Here is a 19472-nt window from a genome sequence, read left to right as displayed (position 1 = left end):
AGCTTGGTACCTGTTCTCCCAGGCCAGGTCCTATATGCTCTTCCCTTTGCTTTTTTTTTTTTTGGACAGGCAGAGTGGATAGTGAGAGAGAGAGACAGAGAGAAAGGTCTTCCTTTTACCGTTGGTTCACCCTCCAATGGCTGCCATGGCTGGCGCGCTGCGCCGGCGCACCGCGCTGATCCGAAGGCAGGAGCCAGGTGCTTCTCCTGGTCTCCCATGGGGTGCAGGGCCCAAGCACTTGGGCCATCCTCCACTGCACTCCCTGGCCACAGCAGAGAGCTGGACTGGAAGAGGGGCAACTGGGACAGAATCCGGTGCCCCGACCAGGACTAGAACCCGGTGTGCCGGCGCCGCTAGGTGGAGGATTAGCCTAGTGAGCCGCGGCACCAGCCAAACATTTTTTTTTTTAAGATTTATGTATTTATTTTATTTGAAAGGCAACATGAGAGGCAGAAGCAGAGAGAGAGAGGTCTTCCATCTACTGGTTCACTCCTCAATTGGCCACATCAGCTGGAGCTGCACTGATCTGAAGCCAGGAGCTATGAGTCTCTTCCCAGTCTCCCATGCGGGTCCATGAGCCCAAGGACTCGCCCCATCCTCTACTGCCTTCCCAGGCCACAGCAGAGAGCTGGATGGGAAGTGAAGCAGCGGAGACTCGAACTGGCGCCCATATGGGATGCCGGCACTGCAGGCGGTGGCTTTACCCACTATGCCACCGTGCTGGTCCCTAGCTTTTGTTTTTAAACTGCAACCATGATCATATTGGCTGTTCTGACTTCTGCAAGTCTTTCTAGACAATTATTAAACTTAAGGATGGCCTTGGGAACCTTCTAAACTTGCAGTCTACCAAGGTAACCTGTGTTCTACTGGTGCCTGCACCCTGCCCAGCTGGGAGTTGGCCCTTTGAGTGCCAGCCCTGATCACACAGTCCCTAGACCGGTGGGCTGGAAACCACAGTCCACACGGGGTTGGTGGCCGGAGAGGATGAGTGTTGGCCTTAGCACAGGCAAGGAACTAGCAAAGCAAGTGTCTGGGACCAGGATCACATAAGGAATATACCTGGAAATGGGGGAGACAGGTGAAAGGTGGGTGGGCCAGACGCAAGGCCAGGAATGTGAGGGAGTGAGAGGATCAGGCAGCTCCCAGCCCCTGACTTGCAACTCCTGGAGGCTCTGGTATTCAGGTGTGCCCTCACCCTCAGGAACGAAGCATCCCTGTCCCTAGAGACATGAGGCGCGGGGCAGGATCCACAGGCCAGAGCTTACTTCATTTAAGGCAGAGGGAATCCCTTTATTTGTGCTACCATTTTTCTACACTTGAACAAAATTTAGAGCAGGAATCTGGTGAGGGCTCTGGGGAAGAAGGCAGACCAACATCCTTTGTTGAGCCATGAACCCCAGGTGGGTCTCCCTCCCTGCTCCCCAAGAACTGCGTTCTGTCTCCAAGTGCTATAAAGGAAGAGCCCCTTTATTAAAATCACTTCCTTGATACCACATGAATGTCTACTAATCAGAGATTCACTTATGTATCTAGAAACCTCCTAACACAAGGCTAGGGGACTGAGTAAATGAGATGGCTTTCCTAACTCTGGGCTTTGCTGCATTAGAGGGAAAGGTCTTGACTTTGTGGAAGCACAGAAGTCATTTTGGAGTGTGAGATCTTTGGGTTAGAGTAGGGGTGAGGCTTGGACATTGCTCCACTGGGGGATAAGTGAGGAGTCCACACGGAGGTAGGATGGCATCTGAACCGAATTTCCACAGCAGACCCATGCCCCCTTCTTCCCCAAGACCAAGTTCTGCTCTCATTAATTCTCTTGCCCCGCCTGAGAAGTATGGAGCTGGCTCTGGGGTGGGTGGGGGGGCTCATGGGCGATCCCAAATGCTTTTTTTTTTTTTGACAGGCAGAGTGGACAGTGAGAGAGAGAGACAGAGACAAAGGTCTTCCTTTGCCGTTGGTTCACCCTCCAATGGCCGCCATGGCCAGCGCGCTACGGCCGGCGCACTGTGCTGATCTGATAGCAGGAGCCAGGTACTTATCCTGGTCTCCCATGGGGTGCAGGGCCCAAGCACCCGGGCCATCCTCCACTGCACTCCCTGGCCACAGCAGAGAGCTGGCCTGGAAGAGGGGCAACCGGGACAGAATCCGGCGCCCTGACTTGGACTAGAACCCGGTGTGCCAGCGCCGCAAGGCGGAGGATTAGCCTAGTGAGCCGCGGCGCTGGCCCAAATGCTTTTCTAGACATCCCTAGGAGCAAAGTTGGGGTTGAGAGAGGGGCCGGGCAGAAGTGAGAGCACAGCTTAGAGACGTTCTCCGAGGAAAAGGACTCAGCTGCTCATTTCCACAGTCTGGCAGTGTGGGACTCGATAGTTAATGAATGGATGAAGGGATGGATGGAGGAACAGTCTCCCTTCCGACTGCAAAATCATCTCGCAGTGTGGGTTGCTCAACTCACACAGGCCAAATCCTTCTCTGGTCTGGGATCTGAGTTTTCTCCTTCCTAGGTAGGCACTTAATCCAGTCGCAGGGGTTCGCAGATGTCGCTGTCATTCCTAATTTGCTGTCTCCTATCCAGAATGCCCATAGCGTGTCCATCCTTTCCCTTGCCTCTAAGAGCATCCGGGAGGCATTGGAGTCTTTCTGCTTTACATGGGAGAACTAGTTCGCACACAAGAACAGAAGAGGATGGTCCCAGAGACACACAAAGCGTGACACAGCACACAGCGTGGACAAGGAGCACACCCACGAGGTCCGGGGCAAGGGCAGCTGGGCTCCCGAGCGAGGGGTGCTCCTCGTGGCGCCCAGAAGTGGCTGCTGTGTCTGGCGAGGGAGCATGGTCAACAGGTCCACGTGTCTGTGGCTGGCCAGCCCCAGGGATGTCCGTGCTCACTGCTAGGCGCAGCCTTGGAACCCCTAGGAGAACACTGACCAATAAATTAAGTTGAAAAATATGTAGGAGGCAGGGAAGATCAATCTGGAGTACTTGTCGATGGCGTGGGTGTTCTGGAAGATGCGAAGCCCCATCTGGCCCCTCAGGAGTCCCCGCTTCCTGGAGGAGGTGGCTTCATTGCTCAGGGCCAGGTGGACCACTATCTTGTCCTGCCTCTCCTCCTCCGTCAGAATGTGGCTCCTGGGGTAGCTGGCCAGGCTGTTGGCCTCGGACTCACTGTAACTTCCATCCAGCATCATGGTTCTCGAATGAAGCATCCCACACATGCACGGGAACTGCGGGCAGCAAGCACAAGGGCATGGTCAGGCCTTGTGAGATGGGCAGAGGAGGTGGCCCAGTTCGAGAACAAAGCCTCCCTGCTACTCAGAGCCACCAACAGACAGAACTGGAACCTCCAGAGATCACGTAGTCCTGGCTGCGTATTAGAACTTCCTGGGTGTGCCTTGAAACAGCAAGCCAGGCCCCACTGCAGACTAACTCATTCACATCTCCCTGGGGCTTCTATTGTGTGGCTGGAACTGAGAACCGCTGATCCAGTCCACACATGCTCAACTGGAGAGTCAAATCAAAAACCCAGAGACCTACACAGTCCTCCTAAAAACACACAGCTAGTGCCAGAGGACAGTTTTAAAACCACATATTCCAATTCCACTATAGGATTCCACCTCTTCAGTTATGAATAGAAAGATGATTAGGTACAAGAGTATCCTTATGCTAAAGAAATATGCTTGAGAGTCAATGGTCACGGTGCCTGCGATGTTTTTATTTTATTTTATTTATTTATGAGACAGAGAGAGAGAGAGCTCTCATCTCCTGGTTTGCTCCCCAATGCCTGCAACAGCCAGGGTCTCTCCTGAAGGTGGCAGAGACCCAACTACTTGAGCCATTCCCAGATGCACCCCAGGGTGTGCATTAGTATGAAGCTGGAATTGGGAGAGGAGACAGGACTTGTCTCCAAGCATTCCAACATGGAATGCAGGGATCCCAAGTGGCGTCCCAACCACAGCCCCACATGCATGCCCCACGTAATGTATTTCTTAATGGTTCGAGTACACCAAGAAAAGAATGTTCCTGTAGACAAAGAGCTCACCGATAAATGGCAGAGTGTTAGCAGGCTCAGATCTAGACGTGGGGTATACGGATGTCCCTTACCCTCTTCTTCCCATTGTTTCTGCGAGTGTGAAAACGTTTGTAAGAAATTCTCAACTGGAAGGGAAGAGATGGTTCAGCTTGCCTTCTCCCCTCTGTGTGCGTCAGCAGAGTGGGCTGCCAGCGGGCACCTGGACGGGCTGGTGTTGGCCAAAAGCGCGAGGTCTGCTTGGCAGAGCCAATGAGCTCGGATGTCCTCGTCTCGACCTGGGGACTTCCGCAGCTTCTGACCCGGCTCTCCACCCCTCAGCTCCTCTGTGTTCCCAACTGGGAGAGGGAATTAGAGGAAGTCCCTAAACTGCCTCCCTTTGTCATGGGTCTGGACACACTCAGATGAAGAGCAGTAAGCTTTAGAATGCGAAAATACATGAATGCTTTCACTGAAGTACCTTACCCTTGATACTTGAAGAAATTGTTTAAAATTTGGGGCCATTTTTTTTAATCAGGCATGATTATTTTGATGTATTATCCCATCAGTACAGTATTCAGCATACTGATGCATTCCTGAATTAATATCTATGTCTATCCATAGGCTTATGGATGTTAGAGATGAAAGGGTAGCAAGAAATCATTTATTCAACTCTTCGAATTTTAGTATAATCATAACTAAACTTTGATAAAATTGTGAGACATTGTCATTGGAAGTTATTTATTTATTTAAAAGCACAGGTCTTTGTTTTTGTCTTTTCCTTGCTCTCAACTGAAATTATTAAAATTTTTATTTATTTGTGTTATCTATTTGAGAGTGAGAGAAACAGACACAGAGAGCTCCCATCTGCTAATTCACTCCTGCAGACGCCCACAGTGGCTGGGGTTGGTCCAGGGCTAGGGTCAGGGAGCCCAATCCACATCTCCCACCTGGGTGGCAGAGAGCCAAGTACATCCACCATCATTTGCTGCTTCCCTTGGTGCACATTAGCAGGAAGCTGGCTCAGAAGCCAAGCAGGGACTTGAACCCAGGGACTCTCTTATGCAATGTGGGCATCTTAACTGTTATGCCAGCTCCCCACCCATAAAGTGAAATTCTTTCTGCTAAAATGAAAACAGATTTTTCTCCTAAGATTTTGAGTTCAAATCAGGAAATGACAAACATTATAATAAACCACTGTTTTCCACACAAGCTTTTGTCAAAGAAAGAGTGGCCCTTGGCATGTCAGACAAGGTGTGGACAAACAGTGAAAGCGCTGGGGCAGGAGAACATTTCAGGCATGGAAAGCCAAGACACTGTGGCAAAAAATGTCCTATATGAAGGACTTCGGTGGGTGAGACCCCAGTGGAAAGAAGTGCTCATCAAAGAAGGAGGTATTTTTCTCTGAAGGGAGGAGAGAACTTCCACTTTGCTAATGGCCTTGTCTAAATATTGACAGAGTTTGTGGATTCAAAAGGCTTCCAGAGCCTAGGCAGCTCATGTCAAAAGCCTCAGACAATCACTGATGTCACACATAAGAGTGTAAAATTAACAAGAGGAGTCACTGTGCACGTACTTTCCATGCAGGACTTCTGCCCTCAAAGAGTTGTATTATAGCTATGTCTAAGTACTCCCAAAAGATGATTCTTGAGTGCATATTTAAAGCTAATTGTTGGGGCCAGCGCTGTGGCATAGCAGATAAAGCTATGCCTTTCAAGTAAATAAATACATCTTTAATAAATAAATTCTTAAACAATTTAGGTTATTCAGAGACAATGTGCAAATATTTGACAGTTGTAATGTGAATGTTGAAATACTATTTTTGAAAAAGGTAACATATCTTTTTCTAAAAATTAAAGCTCTCATTAAAAAAAGGTGTTAAATTCTTGAAAGGATGAACCTGTGTACTCTGATTGGACATTTCCCAGTGTATACTTTGTATACCTGTACACATGTAATGAAACATCACATACTACCCCAAACATATATTCAATTTTTCTGTTTGTTATATTTTTTAATAAAAATGTATTAAAAATGAATAAAACTCCCTTGTGCTAAGGGTTCACCTGTCACCCAGAGATGCCTAATGGGATTTTCATGATCTCTACACCTTTTACGTGAACACCACTTTGGTTAGTCTAGTGATTAGCACTAATATGGGAATAAGTCAGCATTTTGTTTCTTACTGCGATTAATAAAATTCTGATTATAAATCCTGCCCTGGGCCAAAGGCCTATGAACGTTGCTTTGTAGAATTTCCCATTGTTCTCTCAAGGTCTAGTACATTTGGCACAGCACAGAACAGCATAGTCACACAGCATTTCCAACGGCCTGGAGGGTGAAACGTTTAGCCTTAGTCTCTCCTGCAGCTGGATGCTCACTGGGCCAGAGCACTGATAAAGGAGCTTTTGTTCTAGAACTCTCCGCTTCTCTGCTCATCAGGAGAGCTTTTCTGGAGACAGGCTCGGGGAGAATAGCGATGCTTCACGTGTGTCTAGAACCCCACAGCCCAGTACAGCGTTCATGTCCATGGTCTCCCTGACTTGTACAATCACCCTAGGAGGAAGGCGCTGGTAGCCCCTTGCATACACGAGGAAGGCGTGGCCCAGCATGGGGGGCGGGGCGGGGCCTGAGAACCCCTCTCCCTGTTCCTGGTCTCTGTCCCTAGATTTTCTGCTACCTGGGATCCTTGGTGGCAGATGTTGGAAGCTTCTCTAAACCCCACCTCTGCCCTGGCGCAAACCAGCCATCTCCTCCTCCTCCTCCGACCGCCGGTGCAGGGAGGCCCGGAGAGCGTGGAGACCTCTCACCTTCTCCCGTAGCTTCCGCTCCTTCCGCTCCTGCACCGTGGTCAGGTAGTTGACGGCCGCGTACTCCAGCACCGAGAGGAACACAAACACGAAGCTGACCCAGAGGTAGATGTCCACGGCCTTGATGTAGGACACGCGCGGCATGGAGGCGTTCACGCCCGTGATGATGGTGGACATGGTCAGCACCGTCGTGATACCTGCAACCACACCCCGTGGTAGCTCAGCTGTGGACAACGGCCCTGCCCACTCTGCGGGTCACTAAGCTTCCAGGTTCTCTTAAACCCAATGAGAAATTCCCCTCCCCCCAGGTTTCCACCCTGCCGAGGGAGGGGCCGGGATTCGCCCCCAGCCCGCTGCTCCTCCCCTTTCACTTCCAGCCCCTAGGGACTCCGGGTCTCTGGGCTATCGCTGACAAGGTCAGGAATGCTTCAGAGACAACCTGATCCCACGTGCAATTGCAAACCTCTAGGAACCTCCCCAAACCTCAAGGAATGAGCACGTCTTCCTCGTCTAAGCCACCTTTACGAAGCTCATGAAGACTGTAGAAACTTCTGGAAGTCTATCATGCTAGCTTTTCCTCCACTCTCAGGGCTCAATCTCATGTTGGTCTGAATTGACAACAATGCGTGTAAGCGAAGGAATTCAGGGTCTGGGAAGGGCTAAAACCACAGCTCCAGGGAACGTGGCCCTCTCATTCCCAGAAATCACATATTTTAGGCGTTGCTTCCAAATCCTGCAACTGTTTAAACAAGGCCAGCAAACCAAGTTTCAGTGTTTACAGAATACATGTTTGGCCTTTGCAGAATTGTCTTGTTTGTCTAAGCACGGGGCTCCATTACTGCCTGTTGTGGAAATGGATTCCCGAGTAGGTTACATCTCTCTGAAGCTGATGTGGTTCTAGATGCCTGCGGTTTACATGGTGCAGCCCAGGAAACCAAAGCCGGCACCCAAATGGCAAAGGCAAGAAGCAGGGGGAAAGCAGCTTGCGCGGACTCTGACAACCCATCAGTTAAGAACTCTGAGGAATGATTTTGCTTTTTCTTTCTGGAGTGATCAGTTGAAAAAATAGCCACCCCACCACACCTTTTCACATGATTTTACCCAGGGAAACTCTGGCGGGCACAGCTCTGCGGTCGATCCAGAAAGACACCCAGGACAGCATGACCATCAGGGTGGCGGGGAAATAGGTTTGGAGCAAGAAGAAGAAGATGTGGCGCCGCAAGGTGAAGTTGATGTACAGACGGTTGTACCAGCCTGGGGGACACAGGAAGAAGCCCGTGAGTTTTCATCGGTGAGCTAAACACAGACTCGCCTAGGATCCTTCCTTCCCTGAGATCACGCACAGCCTCGGCAGAAAGTTCAGCTTAAGGATCTGTTGGCTTGTTATGTTACTTTTCCAAACTCTGAACTCTTCTCCTATAAATAAATATCTTGCCGGTACCTATTGCATTTACTGGCTTGTCAATATTATCCACTTCTCCTCACAATATTTTGGGGAAAGGGAGAACTAAACAGGGTGTAGGTTTAGTGGTTTGTTTGGTGTCTGTTACTTGCAAACCCTCCAGATTTCCTGGGAGGCTCACTGCTCAGAAGCATAAGACGCCGGAGTGGTTTTAGCTTGTTAAGGCCAATACCATTGAGTCAGGGGCCGCGAGAGCTGGGCTCTATTCACCGTCCCCTTTATTGGAGGTTGGCCACTCACTAAACTTCCACATTCATCACAAAAGAAACAGGCCATTCACCCGACTCTCTGGTCTGACACCAGTTCTACTCCTGCCTGTCCATCTACCCTGTGGAAGTCATTTACCACTTAGTTATCACTCGGGGGAAAAAAATAATGTCATAGATGTGTTTCACTATAGCAATCTGAGAACCACCAATTCATGGTTGCAAGGTTCCAAGTGATTCTCAAAATGATCACCCAACCACTGAGACCAAGGCTGGTGCCACGGACAGTGTGAGTGTATGAAGCAGACCGAAACTGTGTGCACAGCCTCACCCTACTCCCGTCTCAGCCAAGCCTCAGCAGACAATGCTGAATCTCACGGATGCTCTGGCCCTGTGCATCCCAAAGCACAGTCACGCAGTGGCAGCACAAGGTGGTTTCAGGGGTACAGAGGCAGGTACTTCTCTTGTTGTGTTCATCATATTTGTTATTAAAGTCATCTCCCACTTAGAGCAAATGGTACCAAGTTTCCATTTACTGTTTTGTAAAGGAATTTTACATCCATCTAAAGAACAAAAGGGGAGTTGACTTAAAGAAAAAACCAATTTGATGGCAACATAAATGGTAGACAAGGACTTCAAAAAGTTCAGGGAAAATGGAATTAAATGATAAATCTATTTTGTTGCAAAAAAAAATGTTTGGGATCTGTGCAAAGTTCCTTTTATAGCTTGCACTTCCAGCAAAATTTTTGATGCTTTTTATACAGTGTATAAGTAAGACAAACATGGCAACAATATTGTATAAGAACTGGGGTTTGAGTATTTTTTTTTTCTGCCTAAGGAAGCCAAGGAGCATTGTCTTGGAAACACCAGGAGGAGCCAGGAGCCTTGAACTTGTACACTGTGTTCCAAGCAGAGCAAGCTTGGGTGGGGTCACAGCTCTTTTGCAGGGGCAGGGAACCTTGTTGCTGCAGTACAGAGTAACTAAAGTGAGTAGAATGCACTTTCATCTGTACTCTAGGAAGGCTTGCGAACAAAACAGGCCGGCAAGCTACATCCATATAGAACATCTAAGAGTACACACAGTGGTTAAGGGAGATTGCCCGGTTGCTTAACCATCTGTGCAACTTCAATGAACAATCCTTGAGTCTCAGTTTTCTCAACTGTAAACTGGGAATAATAACATCTATACCATAGGTTTGCTGAGTAAAACTTAGTTAATCCACTGAAAGCACTTAAAATAGTGGCACATAATAAATGGTATATAAGAAACTCTTAGAAATGGCTTTGGGCCTGCACCGCAGCTCACTAGGCTAATCCTCTGCCTGCGGCACTGGCACCCCAGGTTCTAGTCCCGGTCGGGGTGCCGGATTCTGTCTTGGTTGCTCCTCTTCCAGTCCAGCTCTCTACTGTGGCCCAGGAAGGCAGTGGAGGATGGCCCAAGTGCTTGAGCCCTGCACCTGCATGGGAGACTAGGAGGAAGCACCTGGCTCCTGGCTTCCAATCGGCGCAACGCGCCTGCCACAGCAGCCATTTGGGGGGTGAACCAACGGAAGGAAGACCTTTCTCTCTCTCTCTCTCTCTCTCTCACTGTCTAACTCTGCCTGTCAAAACAAAAAAAAAAAAAAGAAAGAAAGAAAAGAAAAAAGAAATGGCTTTGTTGGTTTGGCCTTGCTAAGGTGAGAAAAGAAAATCACACGGCACATGTATCAGAGTGAAGGAGAAGAGATGGATGAAGATGATCATTACAGACATAAATGGAAGCAGGCCTGCGGCTGTCCCAACACCAACACAACCTTGGCCAGGGCTGGCTCTTTTCCAGGGTTTGATGTGTGGACAGAGGGGTGTGGGTGAGGCAGGCAGGGGGCCATGCCAGCCATAAAGGCGCAGTGAGTAGCACAAAAGCTTCCCAGGAAGGGCTTTGGTTTCTCTGCTCTGGAACAAAGGGCAATGGTGTCCTCTAGGGTCCGTGGTCACTTTGGAGTTGTCGTGGGTTGAACTGTGTTCCCGTAAAAGTCATGTGGCAGCCCTAATGTATCTGGAAATCGGGTCTTCGCAGAGGTACTCAAGGTAAAATGAGGTCATGTTGGATTAAAGTGGGCTCTGGTCCAGTGAACTGGTGTCTTTACAGGCGAGGGAAATGTGGGCCAAGACAGTGGGGGGAACACCACATGAAGACAGAGATGCAGGGAGAAGGCTGTGTGGTGACAGACGTAGCTATCCACAGGGAGGCCACAAGCCAGGGAGCGCCAGGCCCTGCTGGCTGCCCCAGAAACTGGCTTCAGATTGCTGGCCCCTAGAACTGTGTAAGCGACACATTTATGTTGTGTCAAGCTCTGTGTTTGTTGTATTCGGTTACAGCAGCCACAGGAGACTGGAGTTAGGTAATGGTGTTCTTACAGAAGACCTGAAAATGGGGGCTCTCAAAACTTCGGATGTGGCCCACGACCCAAGGGAAGGTTGAGCGAAGCACTCAACAACCAGTCTGTGGCTCTCAACATAGGCAATAAGTGCATGTCCTTGGGAAGCTATTTGTCTATATTGTTAAACAGAACCAATCAGCTCACAGACTAGCATATCAACTACAAGCCCACCCTTGCAAAAATCCCACCATGAAAGCAAGATGTGGTCAGGGTGTCCACGAATCATTAGGAGTGATTCCCTCTAATGATGGGACTCTAACTCTCTGCTTTCTGCTTCTAAGGACTATTTGTGTTGTGTAGGACTATGCAATATTTTAATAACTAAAATTTGTGTTCATTGGAAATGGAGAGGCTGAAGAACCATTCTACTATTTCTCTTCCATATCTGAATTAGACCAAGGCGAAAGTTAGCTACCAGTGCTGCTGTAGAAGGCCAGTCTGGATGTCGTATGAAATTTCTGGATCAGAAACTGAGACAAGGAGATCTTCTCGTCTGTTTTCAGGGACTCGTCCCCATTCTTCCAATACAGCATCAGATCTTCATCTGTGTATGCATCTTTGGGGAGAGGAAAATAAGTTCATTTGACCCCTTTGCTTCTGAGACAAAGGGTTGAGACCTGGTGGGAACACAGGTCTTAACACTGACAGGCAGGATCCTATCCCATGGCTACCAAAATGGCACAAGGAGTAGAGAGGGAATAAGGGGAAGGGATATGGGCACACTGATACTTACAGCTCTCCAGTTCCAAAGAGCAGGTCTGGGAGTCCAGGGGGAAGTGGCTGAAATCCATGTTGCACATGGCAGTGACCGTAATCCTAGACAATCCAAACACACACGTTGGCTGTGCAATGAGTTATTGGTTCATTCACTCTCCCAGAGCAAGGAGGACACAGCACATGACAGACAGAATCAAGAGCAGCTGCGCCCTCGTTCGGAAACATAGATACCTAAGTCACAGAACCTTGACCCACGGAGTTCTGTCTTCTGTAGCAGGTGTTCTGAGTGCCCCACTGAATCCTCTTTATTAGGCTGGGCACCCTCCCCTCCCCCACAGCTACTGGAGGTGTTGGCTGCTAAGGGGCCACACCTGCACCTTTCTCTGTGCATTGCCCTCAGCTGACAGGGTGACCTCCCCCAGAGCTGCCTGGGAGGTTGGGCCCCCACCCCCAGTCCTTTCCTCACCTAGCACCAGGCGGGCTCTGGTATTCCCATTTATTTATTTACTTATTTTTAAAAGATTTATTTGTTTTTGTTTTTTTTTTTTATTTGAAAGGCGGAGTTACAGAGAGGGAGAGGCAGAGAGAGAAGTCCTCCATCCACTGGTTCACTCCCCAAATGGCCTCAACAGCTGGAGCTGGGCCAATCCGGAGCCAGGAGCCAGGAGCTTCCTCCAGGTCTCCCACATGGGTGCAGGGGCCCAAGTACTTGGGTCATAATCCACTGCTTTCTCAGGCCATCAGCAGAGAGCTGGATTGGAAGTGGAGCAGACAGGACTTGATCTGGCATCCATATTAATGCCAGCACTGTAGGCTGTGGCTTTACCTGTTACGCCAGAGCTCTAGTCCCTGGTATTCACATTTGAGTCTGCACACGCAGATCAGGAAGACATGAATAAGACTGCTTTAATCCCTGAAGTTAGCTCAGAAGCCAATCTGCACCAGCACCCAACAGATAGTTGCTGTTGTTGTTACCATTTTTTATCTTCAACACCAATCAGCTGGAATTACAGACTCTTAGGGATGGAAGGTGTAGAGGTCATTGTCTCTAGTAACTCATTAGAGCCAAGCATCTAGCCCAGCCTAAGATCCCCAGCGATGGGAAGTCACCACCTACTGGGGTGGACATCTCATCTTAGAGCAATTCCAGCCGGCATCAGAAGGCTCATGCCAGCCACGTAGTCCACAGACCCAAGTGCAGTGACAAACTTCAGGGTCACCAGGACCGACCACGCATACTGGAATGACACTGGGCACAGGAGCGACGGCGCCATGACGGGTACCTCATGCTGTACAGCACGTGGCCGTCTGGAAACACCCTCAGCATGATGTTGTCAGTGGTGGTGTCGTGAATAAACGACCTTTTGGAGTGAACAAAGAAGACATCGGGGACCCAAATCTTCTTCACCAGCCGGCCGTCGAAGGTCATGCTCTTGTTGCTGGCACTGGGGAAGGCCAGCCTTTCATCCTTCCAGTAATGCCGCAGGTACAAGGTCATGGTGAAGTCCTGTGGGGGCCGGTGGTGAGAGCACACAGAAACAGCTTAGAAACCTTTCTTCCTGGCAGTCAACCCACCCTTCAGCATGGTAATGGACCTCAGGCTCAGCCCCCAGCATTGGAGCCCTGTGACACAATGGTCGGGGCAATGGGCCCACTGCAGTCAGAAAGAGAATAGCCCGGTTTGCACCTCGTGAGGTTGGAGCCAGAAGACTGAGCAACCTCAGGGTGTGCAAATGAGAACTGCAGCTGCGAGGCTGGCAGGGCAGGGATCTCCCCAAAGCCCTGGTCTCTCTTACCTGGACCTCCTCCCACATGGTTCCTTACCTCCCTGGCTAACCACTCGATTTCAGCTTCGTAGACACTTCTAGAAACCTGCACAGTCAAGTGTCCCTCTTAGGAAAGCTCCTACCGTTAGACTTGTGAGATCCTTGAAGGCAGAACTGTGTCCTTCTCATCCCTGAGTCTCTACTCACCATTGAATTTAGTGCCTGGCAAGGCACACAGCAGATGCTCAATGTACATTTGCTGGATGGAAAAGTGGGAAATAAATGGATGAGGGATTCGGTGGCTCAACACCTGTGTTAATGTCACCCTGAAAGCTTATCCTGTTAGAAACCATCTCCCCCATTGCATAGTTGATGCCTTAAACCAAGAGTTTGGCCCTTATGCTGCAGTCAGAGCCAAGACACAAGGTACAAATGGGAAAAGAAACTGCCTAAAATAGCCTCTATGGGGAGTAGGGGGAGACAGGATGGATGGAGCGTGTGGTGGTGGTGGGTCCAAAGGGAGCCAGGAAGAGGGGACAGCCCGGGACTGAGATGGTGCCCACACAATGTCCTTCTCAGATCCCGGGCATCAGCACTTGCTGGAACTCTCTTGCCACCCGCTAAGAGAATAGCCAATACGTAAGCAGGAAGAGATCAGCCAAATGCCCCTTCTGGCTCTTTCCACACTGCGGGAGAGCATGCTCTGAGGCACCTCATCCAGGAAGACATCACACTGCAGGTGCACAGATGCCAGCTCTTAGTGCTGGAGTCCACCTGCTTTCCCGTTGGCTGGTGGTGGCTCTAAGACAGGCACGGCATTTGTGTACCTTTCCATGGGATCCTGAATCCCCCTTGGAGGAGGGCAGGAGGCCTTGCACACCCACATCTGGGCTGACTGAGTTCTACGACAGCCAGGCTGCCCTGGCCCTAACTATGGATATCCAGGGGGGCTGGCAGTGTATGCTCTAGCATTTTGGAGGCTGTCACATTTGCACCTGTCACACCTGCACCCCATCTTTTATGAGGTGCTGGAGCTATAAGGGTCAAACAGTGTTGGTTACCATATCAGCTCTGCCATTCTGGGTCCATCAGGGCACCTGACAGCATTGCAATGGGAGGGAGATGCCTCCTTCACTTTTACTTATCTCACATTCAATGCCCCAGGAGGCCCACACGGGGTCAGAAAGAAAAGACAAGTCCCTGTGCTTCTGGAGCTCACAGTTAAGTGCAGGAGACAGCCAGCATACAAGGACACACAAAGCCAATACATAGCACAGTTGCAAGTAATGACCTGGGCCATGAAGGAAACATGGATACCCTTTAGATCAGGTGGCCCAGACAGGCTATTTGAATATGTCATGTGTGCCCTGGGACCTGAAGGACAACAAGAGGTCAGCCATGAGGTTGGCCAGAGAACACACATGAGCCCCCTGAGGCAGAAGAAAGAGCAGGTTTGCAAACTGAAAGAGTAGCAAAGAAAAGGACACAGAGATGGGGCTGGAGGAGCGGAAGGGGCACTCCTCTCCAGGCCAGCCCCTGCAGGGGTGTTCGCCTGTGGTGGGACAGCGGAGGTAGGGGTGTGGAGGACTGCCACAGAGCCGGCAGTGGTGGTATGGGGGGATCTGTGCTCACGGCGGGAATGGACAACCTCAGAGCCAGCTTGGGCACTGGGCCTAGCAGTTAAGGCACTGGGTAAGATGCTCATGTTCGCATTAGAGAACTTGTGTTAGATTCGTGATTCTAGCTTCCTGCCAATGCAGAGCCTGGAGGACAGTGGAGTTGATGGGTCCTTGGGAGAACCTGACTGAGTTCTTGGCTCCTGGATCCTGGCTGCAACTCTGGTCCCAGCTCAGCCCAGCCCCAACTACTGTGGGCATTTGAGAAATGAACTAGGATGGAAGCTCTCCCTGTGTTTCTCTTTCTGCCTCTCAAATAAGTAAATAAATAACTTTCTTTTTTTTTAAAGATTTATTTATTTATTTGAAAGTCAGAGTTGTGCAGAGAGAGAAGGAGAGGCAGAGAGAGAGAGAGAGAGAGAAGTCTTCCATCCGATGGTTCATTCCCCAATTGGCCGTAATGGCTGGAGCTGTACCGATCCGAAGCCAGGAGCCAGGAGCTTCTTCCGGGTCTCCCACGTGGGTGCAGGGACCCAAGGACTTGGGCCATCTTCTACTGCTATAGCAGAGAGTTGGATAGGAAGTAGAGCAGCCAGGACTTGATCTGGCACCCATACAGGATGCTGGCACTGCAGGTAGTGGTGGCTTTACCCGCTATGTCACAGCACTGGCCCCAATAACTTTCTTTTAAAATCAAAGAACTAGGGGCCACTATGTGGTGCAATGGGTTAAACTGCCACCTGCACCTCCCATATGGGTACTGGCTCAAAGTTGCTCCACTTCTGATCCAGCTCCCTGCTAATGCACCTGGGAAAGCAGCAAAAGATGGCCCAATTGCACGGGCCCCTGCATCCATGTGGGAGACTCAGATGGAATTCCAGACTCCTGGCTTCAACCGGGCCAGCCCCAGGCATTGTGGCCTTTTGGGAAATAAACCAGCAGATGGAAGATCTCTCTCTCTCTCCCTCTCTCTCGGTCTCTCACTCTCTAACTCTGCTTTCCAAATAAATATACAAATCTTTCTAAAAAAATAAAACAACTGCAAAATTTTAGCCTGAAACTGCCTTGTGTGCTCCTCCACGTGTGGTTCATCTGACCACTTCCCCGACTTGAGGGGTGTATTCAACACACAAAACCCTATGCCTCGCTCCCTGAGAGTCTGGATCAGGAACTGTGGGGAAGGGCCCAGGAATCTGCATTTGACCAATTCCTGAAGCCATTTTTATCCGTGAAACTCGAGAACCCTGCTCTGGATTTGACTGCACCCAGGCCAACTCCCGCACCCTCATTTCACCACTTCCTGATCGTGCCCTGCTCACAGGGGCACAGCCTGCACCACTGAGATGCACCGTGCCGTGGGCTCTCACAGCATACCAGCCACACCATCCCTCTCCCTGGAGGCTGCGGGGCTCGGTGCATTGCTCACCATGTCCACCTCGGAGATGCTGTCCAGACTCTCCACCTGCACGTCCACACCCACTGGGATGGCAGGGCCTACGGAGGAGAGACAGCTGGTTAGGGCATGGTCCTCTCCCCCAGGCTGGGAGTCAGCCCCCACCCCTTCCCTGGGAGAGCCAGGACTGGCGCAGGGGTACTTACAGAGGGAGGGCAGGATTTGGCAAGCTAAGTTGCCACTTGGGATGCCTGCACCCCATATCAAAGTGCCTGAGTTCACGTCCCAGCTCCTCTGCTCCCCATCCAGCTCCCCACTGGTATACCCTGGGTGGCAGCAGGTGATGACTCAAGTACTTGGGTCCTTGGTATCCACATAGGAGAGCCAGATTGAATTCCTGGCTCCTGGCTTCAGCCTGGCCCAGCCCTGGCTCTCGTGGTCATTTGGGGAGTGAACCAGCAGATGGCAGATCTGTCTCTCTTGTCTCTCTGCCTCACTAATAAAATGAAAACAAATATAAATTATATATATGTGTAGACATATAATTTTAAAGATTTATTTTATTTACTTGAAAGGCAGAGTTACAGGGAGAGCGGGAGAGAGAGAGAGAGAGAGAAAGAGATCTTCCATCTGCTTGTTCACTCCACAAACTGCCGCAATGGTCAGGGCTTGGCCAGGCTGAAGCCAGGAGCCAGAAGCTTCTTCCAGGTCTCCCATGTGGGTGGCAGGGCCCCAATCACTTGGGCCATCCTCTGCTGCCTTCCCAGGCACATTAGCAGGGAGCTGGATCAGAAGTGCAGCAGCACCCATATGGGATGTCGGCATCGCAGGTGGCAGCTTTACCTGTTATGCTACAACACCAGTCCCTGAAACAAATATACTTTTTAATTAAATAAAAGAATTCTGCGAAGTTTTCCTGCTGGTTCCCGATGTGCTGGGTGCGTGAGCTTTCTCTGTGAGTGCAGGGACTGCGTCTGAGTGACTTGCGGAGCTGGATCACTGCTCTCCGCATCCCAGGATGTCTCTGCAGGATGGAGGTAACGGCGCTGCCTGCGTGGAGACCTGGTCATTTGTTCTCCTGTGATTTCCACAAAGGAGAGCCTGGGGCCTAACCCACAGCCTCTGACCAGGGCGGGGCACCTGCACGCTGGGGGCTGGATTCATTGACACTCAAACTGCACCTTCAGAGGAACTGGCACGTCCTGGGATCCTGCCCCCTAGAAGCCTTCGACCTGGGGTGAGACAAGATCTCCCTGGTGCAAAGTCAGAGCACAGTGAGAAATGAGAGAACACACAGCACCCCCGCCGGCACGGAATCTCAGCTCCCCGTGACGAGCCTTCTCAGACTGTGTGTGGCTGCAGCCATCAGTGGCATCCTGTCCTTTTATATTTCCTCTTAAATGTTTGTTTGTTTGTTTGTTTGAAAGGCAGAGAGAGACACACAAAGGGAAATGGAGAGACAGATAGACAGCTCCTATCTACTGGTTCACTCGCTAAATGCTTGCAACAGCTGGGGCTGGGCCAGGCCAAAGCCAGGAGCCTGCAATTCAATTTGGGTCTCCCGGGTGTGTGACTGAGACCTTGATCCCTGAGCCATCACTTTCTGCCTGCCACAGTGTGCATTTATGGGAAGCTGGAATCAGGAGCAGAGCCAGGACTTGAACCCAGGCACGGGAATGAGGGATATGAGCACCTTAATTGTGATGCCAAACACCTGCCCGTCCTTTCTCTTGAGCTGGGTGACGGTTACCTTGGTCAGTTCGCTTCCTGATCATTTAGTGAGCTGTACATTCAGAATTCATGTCCTTTTCTGTATGTATGCTATGTTTCAGTAAAACACTTTTCATATTAAAAAATGAAGAAAGGGAAAAACCAAAAATCTGTGCCCATCAAACCTATTAACAAATGCCAAACCACTGACAGCCAGAAAGAGTCAGTACAGCTGGGCTGGGCAGAGGGCATTGTCCAGAGGCCTGCCCGGCTGCACCTGGGTCCTCTGAGCCCTAACTAGGGAGGTGAGGACAGGACATTCTGACCCTGCGGATGCTGGGTCTTCAGGAATGAAAAGAACTGGCGGGGACTGTGACCTTGGCTGTTGGAAGGAGGTTCTGAGCCTGACGTGGAATGAGGAGGAAATAGATGGCCCAGTCTTCAGTTCCTCTGAGAGGGGCCCCAGGTGTCAGATGGGCTCCCTGGTGCTCCCAAATCTGCCCCTGGGTGTGCTGACATTTGAAAACCCACCACTGGGTGAGACCCCAGTGGAAAGAAGTGCTCATCAAAGAAGGAGGTACTTTTCTCTGAAGGGAGGAGAGAACTTCCACTTTGCTTATGTCCTTGTCAAATACTGACAGAGTTTGTGGATTCAAAAGGCTTCCATAGCCTCAGCAGCTCGTGTCAAGAGCCTCGGCTGATCACTGACGTAGTGAGTCAGTGTTAATTGTTAAATTAACAACAGGAGTCACTGTGCACTAACTTCCCATGCAGGACCTCTGTCCTCAAAGACTTGTATTATAACTGTCTAAGTGCTCCCAAAAGATGTTTCATTCTTGGGTGCTTCTTTAAAGTTAATTAAATTTCTTAAAAGAAAAAAAGAAGTGAAATTAACTTCAAGAAGCAATGACTTTGAACAGCCCTTGTCTCAAGTACTGAGGAAGAGGTGTTTTTTTTTCTTTTTTCTATTCTTTTTTTTTTGTGCAAATTGTTGAACTCTTTACTTAGTATAGAGTTGGTGTTCCATGTATAAAGTGAATTGAAAATGGATCTTAGTGGAGAATGGGACTGGGAAGAGGAGAGGGAGGAGGAGGAGGGGTGGGAGAGTGGGTGGGAGGGCAGCTATGGTGGGAAGAATCACTATATTCCTAAAGCTGTACTTACGAAATGCATGAAGTTTGTATTCCTTAAATAAAAAGTTTCTTTGGGGAAAAAAGGAAATAAAAACCACCATCAAAGACTTGGGATTTTAGCTGATAGAATGAAAGTATTTTAGCGGGATAAGAGAATATTAAAACAAATCTTGAGGCACAGGGGGTTAAGCTGCTACTTGTGACACCTGCATCCCAAGTCAGAGTGGCAGTCCGA

General features: G+C 49.9%; 1 protein-coding gene across 3 annotated transcripts in view; it reads right to left on the bottom strand.

Annotated features, from left to right (window-relative positions):
* Positions 1-1895: 1895 nt before the first annotated feature.
* Positions 1896-19472, bottom strand: part of GABRR2 (gamma-aminobutyric acid type A receptor subunit rho2) — a 55377-nt gene continuing 37800 nt past the window's right edge. Inside the window, exons 3-9 of one of the 3 annotated variants that reach the window (XM_008263204.5) lie at positions 16428-16495; positions 12903-13126; positions 11636-11718; positions 11318-11458; positions 7916-8068; positions 6815-7011; positions 1896-3222 (exon numbers count right to left, since the gene is read on the bottom strand). In XM_008263204.5, the coding sequence (XP_008261426.2) occupies positions 2911-3222; positions 6815-7011; positions 7916-8068; positions 11318-11458; positions 11636-11718; positions 12903-13126; positions 16428-16495 (1178 nt within the window). In that variant the 3' untranslated portion in view covers positions 1896-2910. Of the gene's footprint in view, positions 3223-6814; positions 7012-7915; positions 8069-11317; positions 11459-11635; positions 11719-11850; positions 11908-12902; positions 13127-16427; positions 16496-19472 lie in introns of those variants that run through there. The other 2 variants (XM_070073786.2, XM_089332909.1) reach the window with 2 other exon arrangements.

This window comes from Oryctolagus cuniculus, chromosome 5 (genome assembly GCF_051225735.1).
Source record: "Oryctolagus cuniculus isolate XC-2025 breed Fujian yellow rabbit chromosome 5, ASM5122573v1, whole genome shotgun sequence".
Lineage (NCBI taxonomy): Eukaryota > Metazoa > Chordata > Mammalia > Lagomorpha > Leporidae > Oryctolagus > Oryctolagus cuniculus.
The sequence above is the reverse complement of the archived record's forward strand: the minus strand, read 5'-3'. Positions and strand labels throughout refer to the sequence as shown.